The sequence below is a fragment of the Colobus angolensis genome, unplaced genomic scaffold (assembly GCF_000951035.1).
Source record: "Colobus angolensis palliatus isolate OR3802 unplaced genomic scaffold, Cang.pa_1.0 Scaffold19, whole genome shotgun sequence".
NCBI classification, from domain to species: domain Eukaryota; kingdom Metazoa; phylum Chordata; class Mammalia; order Primates; family Cercopithecidae; genus Colobus; species Colobus angolensis.
In genome coordinates, this window is record NW_012115043.1 from 14,194,939 (window position 1) to 14,202,371 (window position 7,433).

General features: G+C 51.8%; 1 protein-coding gene across 1 annotated transcript in view; it reads right to left on the minus strand.

Annotated features, from left to right (window-relative positions):
* Window positions 1-1,690: 1,690 nt before the first annotated feature.
* The window catches only part of CGNL1 (cingulin-like 1), a 135,373-nt gene continuing 129,630 nt past the window's right edge, over window positions 1,691-7,433 (minus strand). Inside the window, exons 14-18 of the mRNA XM_011940571.1 lie at window positions 6,187-6,270; window positions 5,370-5,494; window positions 4,294-4,402; window positions 3,772-3,935; window positions 1,691-2,667 (exon numbers count right to left, since the gene is read on the minus strand). Of these exons, the coding sequence (XP_011795961.1) occupies window positions 2,532-2,667; window positions 3,772-3,935; window positions 4,294-4,402; window positions 5,370-5,494; window positions 6,187-6,270 (618 nt within the window). The 3' untranslated portion in view covers window positions 1,691-2,531. The remainder of the gene's footprint in view (window positions 2,668-3,771; window positions 3,936-4,293; window positions 4,403-5,369; window positions 5,495-6,186; window positions 6,271-7,433) is intronic.

A 7,433-nucleotide genomic window follows, 5' to 3' on the forward strand; every position in this document is an offset into this window, starting at 1 on the left:
ACCAGTATGAGGGGCAGCCACTTTCTCACAAACCGAAACAGACACACGCTCCCAAAGTTCTGGGGCATGCTGACCTTCCCCAGCTCGGTCTCTAGGTATGAGTGCGCTGAGGCTTCTCTAGGCAGGCTTATTGGCAGATGTCTAACGATGGCGGAAGCAGCAGGGAAATTATGAACATATCAAAGGTCAAAGTGGGCTCTAGGGAACCAGGCTTGTCGCGTCCTCAGGAGGACGGAGAGACAGAGGGCTTGAGTACAGAGGTGCTCGACCTCCATGTCGATTTGCTTGATTGTCATCTACCACCCGCTTTCCCGACACCGAGCTCCAGGAGGGAAGGAATTTGTACCTGTTTAATTCACTGCTGTATTCTCTGTGCCAAGGACTGTGCCTGACGTATCATCGATGCCCAATAAATATTTGCTAAATGAGTGAATGACTACAGGGAGGGATTGTCCACACCCCACACAAGCAAGCAGAGATGAGAATCATCCCCGGCTGTGGTGAGGATGACGGTGACCCTGTAGACGTGGAAGGGGCGTGGTTCTCTGGCTCCAGACTCCCACTCTTAAACTGGGCTGACCACTCTGAATCCTGTCGGGGGGGGCTCTGACCTGGCGCAGGTGAGACCCCACGGCAACTGTCATGGAGTTCTCTGGCCCACAGGCCTCCCACCTATTGGGATGGTTGGGGACACTGCTGAAGTAGCTGAACACTGCCACCTCTGTCCCATGTATGTCACCAACTCACAGGGTCCTCTCCCTGGCCACATCCTGTCCCATACGCTGACCTGTAGAAGCCCAGCTGTGATTGGGCCCAGCCTGTGCATATGCCTGAAGACTGTCACACTGTGAAGTGACACAGGAAGGCCAGGAGGGAGTCCCCAGATATCTAGCATCCTCCCGATGCCATGCCCCCTGAAATTCCTCTCCAGCCATGTGGCCTTGCCCACACACCTCAACAACTCCCTGCAAGCCTGCTGCTGGCAATGTCTCTTTGTCCCAGGAGACTGGAAGGAGTTCTCCAGTTTGCACAGACACACCTCTGCCTGACTTCTGTTTCTTTCCTCCCTTCCTCGACATAAACCTGAGATCCTGCTCAATCCACCTCTTGCGCACACATCCCCCAGCTTTCAAGAACTTCTCTGTCTTCCTTCTCACACTAGGCCCCACACACACACCTGCCCATCTCCTCTCTCCTGTCCCTTCCCCCATGACCTTACTGGACACCTCCCACCTCATTCTCATACCTAAGTCTATGAACCTTTCCCCTTACCCTCCTATTCCCTCGATCCCAAAAGCTTGCTGTGGGAGGAACGGGGAAAGGACCAGTAAGACATCACCACATGGCCCCATCCTTCCAAAAATGGCCTCATTTGTTTAAGGCCTTACCTACAAGTCTCCCTATCCAACCTGTGTAAAAGAAATTGCAATCAGTGATTGGGAACGGGTCTCAGAACGGTTCAGAAATTATAACAGGATTCTAGATAAAATAAGCAAACAAGGCCATAGCTGCAGTCACAGACACAAGTAACCTTCTGGCTTTCCCCTGTGCCAGTGACTTGTTTACCCAGACCATGTGAACTGCTTTTCTCAGTCTTAGCTATCCGTGACCACTACAATTCTTTTTTTACAACCTTCGTTTCCAAAGTGGTCTTTGACTTTCTCTCTCTCTCTCTCACCTCTGCTCCTCAATACATAGAATCTAATAGCTTCATATTTTAAAAAAGAATACTCAATGGCTGGACACGGTGGCTCACGCCTGTAATACCAGCACTTTGGGAGACTGAGGCAGGTGGATCACCTGAGGTCAGCAGTTTGAGACTACCCTGACCAACAGGGTGAAACCCCATCTCTACTAAAGACAAAAAATTAGCCAGGAGTGGTGATGGGCACCCGTAATCCCAGCTACTTGGGAGGCTGAGGCAGGAAAATCACTTGAACCAGGGAGGAAGAGGTTACAGTGAGCCGAGGTTGCACCATTGCACTCCAGCCTGGGCAACAAGAGTGAAACTCCATCTCAAAAAAAAAAAAAATACTCATATAGGTGTGTGAACTTTACAAATCGGCCACCCTACCAAGCCTCCATCACATTCCAAATGCAACAGCAGCAGTCCGTCAGAAGGTCTGCTTTAAAATATGTACAAGCTATACATCGTTTCCTCCCTGCATGGTGCTATTAAATAAGTCCTAGCCTTCTAGACCCTTTGTCTTGGCAAGGGGAGTCAGGACGGGGGCAGGGACAGCAATGCAAATAGTGACTGTGGAACAGGGGCCTCAGCCTACCAAAGTGTGTCTCTCACAACACCCGAGGGGGTGGTGGCTCCTGTTCCTCAGGCATCCCAACATTTTGAACTGCAAAAGCTTCCTGTCAAAGACCCACTGAGAGACCCTGGCGAGGAACGTAACACTGAGGAGCTGGCACGCTGTGCAAAGAGGCGGCGATGGTCTCGCTGGCAGACGGATGCTCCCCTCCCTGCCTCCCGCTTTGGGCGGCTGCAGCTCCCGCAGGGATGACAGGCACTTCCATAGCACTCAGATCTGGCTGGCGGTGGTGCTGTCCTTGGAGAAGGTGTAGCTCAGGGGCGCCTCGTAGAGGCTTCCCCCGTCCGTGCTGAGGTCATCGTCGTCATCCATGTCATCCAGCACTTTATTTGGCAGCTTCTTCAGTCTGCTGAAACAACAAGGGGCATGTTTCCTGGCCCTGGGCCGGGGCCCATCACTAATTTGAAGATAATGCAAGGGTTTTCGGTTACTGTCCCTGCATCCCGCTGAGTGGCACGGAAAAGAAACACATGAACTTAACAGGTGATGTTCCCTTCAGCCACAGGGAATCCACTGCCCCTATTTCAGTATGGAAAGCCCATCTTGATGGGGTGGGCCAGGCTGGGACAGGATCAGTATTGTTGATTTCTCCAGGCTGTCATTATTGATCTTGTCTTAATTTAAAATTTTGATATCCTGTTCACCATGGATTGCATGCAACTATCTTTTAAATATTGCATTAAAATGTTATCTATCTTAATTATTGAGATTTTTGGTGCCCTCTTAAATGCTGCACCCTAATGCCAACCTTGGGGCCAGTGACCTGACAGGCCCTGTTTTACAGGATTTTCAATGGGCTGGAGCCTTCTGTCCGTTGATGAGAACTACCTGGGCAGCCAGCGCAGAGCCCCATGTCACAGCCAGCCTCCAAGAAAAGCTGAGCTCTATGGATTAGCAAGAACCTAATCTCATGAATCTTACCTCATAGCCCGGGGAGAGACCCTGGAGCAGAAAAAGCAACCCACGCAGTCCCCAACCCTCCGCTCCACGCCCGCATCCTTAGGACCACAGCAGACAAGCTTCAGAGAGCTGCCCTCTCCTAGAAACCAGGCTTAGGGAATCCTGGTCCTCATGAGGACACAAATCAGAACTTTACCTTATTTCTCCCTAAGTCAGACCAAAGCCCAGGCTGACCCAGGAACTGCCCCTCCATGATGGTGTGAGCTAGTCTTACCTGCCTTAAGCCTCTGTTTCCCCTTCTGATCAACAGGGATGGTATCTGCCCAGCTGGCATCGGGGCATTGGTGTAAGAATGACATGCATGAGACCCTACTGCCCATGTAGGGTGACTGAAGTGGACAGAACCACCTCCACTTCTAGGATAAGATAACCCCAAAAGCAACAATGAGGAGCTGGCTTGAAACAACAGGAGAGAGAATGCTCTGAAGGCAGAGCCTGCTTCAACTGTGGGGATATTATCGGGCCCTTTTTGGCCTCCACACCTGCCCACCTTAAGTCCTTCTTCATGGAGTTGAGTTGCCCCTGCAGATGCTCATTCATGTCCATCTGCTCCTCCAGCTCCCTCTGTAGTTTCTTTTTAGAACTTTCCAGTCTGTCGATTTCCTCCTCAGCCTCCTCCACCTGCCGCTTCATGGCTTTCAAACGCAAGCTCAGCTGCACCGGGACAGAGCGTGGGTTGAGTGCCGGCTGATGGCCCAGCCCCAGCACTCAGCTCACCCCAGGTCCAGCCACCATCTCCCCAGGCAACCAGGACATGGGCAATGGGGCAGCCAGTCTCTTGGGAAACATGGAGAGCAGGCGGTAAGACAAGGTGACTCTTTCAAAGCCAAACTCAGGGTGTGGAATTTGCTGGTATCTCCTAATTACGTAGGCGAGAAGCCCCCATTCTATGATGTGAAAGGGAGGAATCAGCCCACTCACACTCCACTGCTGCTCGGGGAGGCCTCCCTTGCTCCCCCAGCCTGAGACGTGCAATCTCATCTACGAGCGAATGCACACAGAGGCTCCCTACCTGGTCCTTCTGATCGGTCAGTGACAGGTGCTCATCGTCCACCTGCATCACCAGCTCCTTCACTTTCCGCTCCAGCCGCCGGTTGCTGAGCTGAAGGTTGGCCCGATCCCTGGAAGGGAGGAAGCAGAACCAAGAACCCTTTCACTCCCATCCCTGCAGGGGGCCCAGCCCAGGCTGTGGAGCAGGGGAAACTCCAAACAGGGGTACCTGGTCAGCTCAAGGCTTAGGGTCAGGGAAACACAACTGCACAGGAGAAGAAGCTGCTTGTGAGAGAGGTGAGGAAACGGGGTTCGGAGAAGGGGAGTGACTGGCCCAAGGCTGCAGAGTCAGCGAGGGGCTGAGCCGGGTCTAGGCCTGCCCGGAGTTCCCGAGCTTTACTTTGTAAGGCAAGAAGTCACAAACTGCAGATGTCTTGGGTCTACTCCAGGCTGCTCTGGCCTGACTCCCCAAAAGTCCAGCTAACACAATAGATAATATAAAACGTAGAATGCCGGCACACCATGCTCCTTTTAGGAAGGTGAGGGGCCGGGAGTCAGAACTACAGCTGGAAGGCTGCTCCAGTTCAACCCGGTGCTGGCCCGCGGGCTGCCATTCAAGAGTTAGCTGCAGAGAATGGAGCTGTTGGAAAGGAATGTGCTCACTTGATCCCATGTCCCTCCCACCCACTGGGGACGGACCTGCCCCATCTCTGACTGGAGGCTAGTCAGCCTCTGCTTAAGTACACCTGGCCTCCAGGGCAGGGTCAGCCTTCCGGCTTGTAATGTGGCTCAAACTCGGTAGTTTCTGAGGCAGTCTATACTACGGGAAAAGGGACAGCAAGTACAGTGGCACCGCCATGGACTGAGAAGTGGGGGTCCTAAGCTTTTACCCAGCTACACCAGTATCCAGCCAGGCTACCTTACTGAAGTCACTTATTTTGATGGGTCTCTGTTTTCTCATCTATAAAAGTAAGGTGGTAGTTGCTCTGCCTCCCTTACAGGCTACAAGGATCGGGAGAGATCCCAAATGTGAGAGCACACTGCGATGGAACTGTCACTGCCCACTGGGGCCTCTGCACTGCAGTGGGCCCGGCTCACCTCTCCTCACTCTCCAGGCGGTCCTCCAGCTCTGCAATCCTGGCCTCCATCTGCACGACCAGTCCCTCTTTGCTGGACCTGTAGGAACCTTCCAGGTGGATAATCCGGCTCTTTAAGTCCTTGTTCTGGAATAACATAGGGAGACCGTGAGGGGCTATGGGTCTGCCACGCTCTATGCAGAGCAGTGAAGAACACAGGGCAGAACCTGGTGTTTGGTCGCTGCCTGTGATGAGGCTGCTTCTGCACCAGGGCCTATGGCCTGGAGACCTGGGGAACCCAGAGATGTTTCCAAGGAAAACCCTTGAACTCAGCTGCAGGTCAGAAGAAGAGGTTCTATCACACTCCCTCATAAGCCTGAATGAAATTTTTGCCATGTCCTAAGACTCCCGGATGTCAAACAGGCTTTGCCTTGCCCTAGAAACCTACAGGGGGATAGGAGAAATAGGCTCCTTTGCCAGTCATGTGCAGTGAAGAACATGAACAGAAATCATGTAAAAGAAATAATGACCCGATGAAGCTTTCTTAGCCACTCATGTGTTTGATGACATGGATTCTTTTTCATTCTCTTTATATTAGAATTTAGCCCTCTTCAGGATCTATAAAATAACACATGCAATTCCTCCTCCCTCAGTTGCCGAACTTCCATGCAGATTTCCTATGACCGGGAGAAACAACTCTGGAAAAGGACTGTTACCCTCCAGAGGTCTTGGGATGCCAAGTAAAGGAGGGACCTCCAAGGGCTTCCAGTTCAAAGCAGTGCAGTGGGGGAGGGTTAGCCGATGGAGGGGGAGGCAGCTCCCAGGCCAGCTGCCCTCACCTGCCTCTCCAGGGAAATCTTGTCACACTCCAAGTCTTGCCTCGCAGCTCTCTCCTGAAGTAGCTCATTCCTCACCTGCTCCATCTACAGCAGACAGAACAAAAGCCCGGAGGTCAGAAGGACTGTGCCTGGATCTTTTGTACTGAAACGGTGGCAAGGAACTGAATGTCAACCCCCACTTTATGAAGGAGGCTGCGCTACCCAGCCCCTCGTGCCATCTGCTCTGGGGCACAGGATCTGTTTCTTAGTTCTTTCTTGGTTTCTCGATGATCACAATACTGGTGATACAAATAACAGTAAGAGTCAAAGCTAGCCCTGCTGCTAAGGGTTGAACTGTGTCCCCTCAAAAAGATATGTTGATGCCCTAATATCCAGTACCTCTGATGTGACCTTATTTGGAGATGGGGACTTCAGAGAGGTAATCAAGTTAAAAATTAGGTTATGAAGGTGGGCCCAAATCGAGTATGGCTGGTGTCCTTTAAAAGGGGGAAATTTGGATGCAGAGACAAACATGTACAGAGGGAAGACGGACACAGGGAGGGCGTTCTGGGGAGATGGAGGATTGGGGTGATGGGTCTACAAGCCAAGGATTGCCCCAAGATTGCCAGAAACCACCAGGAGCTAGGAGGAGTCAAGGAAGCATTTTCCTACTGGTCTCAGAGGCAGCATGGCCCTGGTAACACTCTGATTTCAGATTTCTGGCCTCCAGGACCATGAGACAATAGATTTCTGTTGTTTAAGGCACCCAGGTTGTGTTACTTGGTTACAGCAGCCCTAGAAAACTGGCACACCTGCTTAGACTCCACAGGTAGGATGCTATGACACCCCATGAATAACCCTCAGAAGGAGGTAACAGTATCTCTGCCGAGGATACTAAAGCCTCCAAAAGTCAATCAACTTACAGGGTGACCCACTGTCTAAATTTGCCTGGACTGAGGATGTTCTCGGGCTGTTTCTATGCTAAACGGAGACAGTCCCAGGTGAACCAGGATAAGTCAGTCACTCAACTTCCCCAAGAGGTACATAACCAGGAATGGGGGAGCTAGCATTCAACTGCACTCCTGACTGCTGCATTATAAGCTCAAATTTCAGAAAGGCCTTCCCAGAACCGTGAGCATATCTCAGACACTGCTAGATTTCTCCTTTTTCTTTTTCTTTTTTTTTTTTTGAGACGGAGTCTTGCTCTGTCGCCCAGGCTGGAGTGCGGTGGCCAGATCTCAGCTCACTGCAAGCTCCGCCTCCCGGGT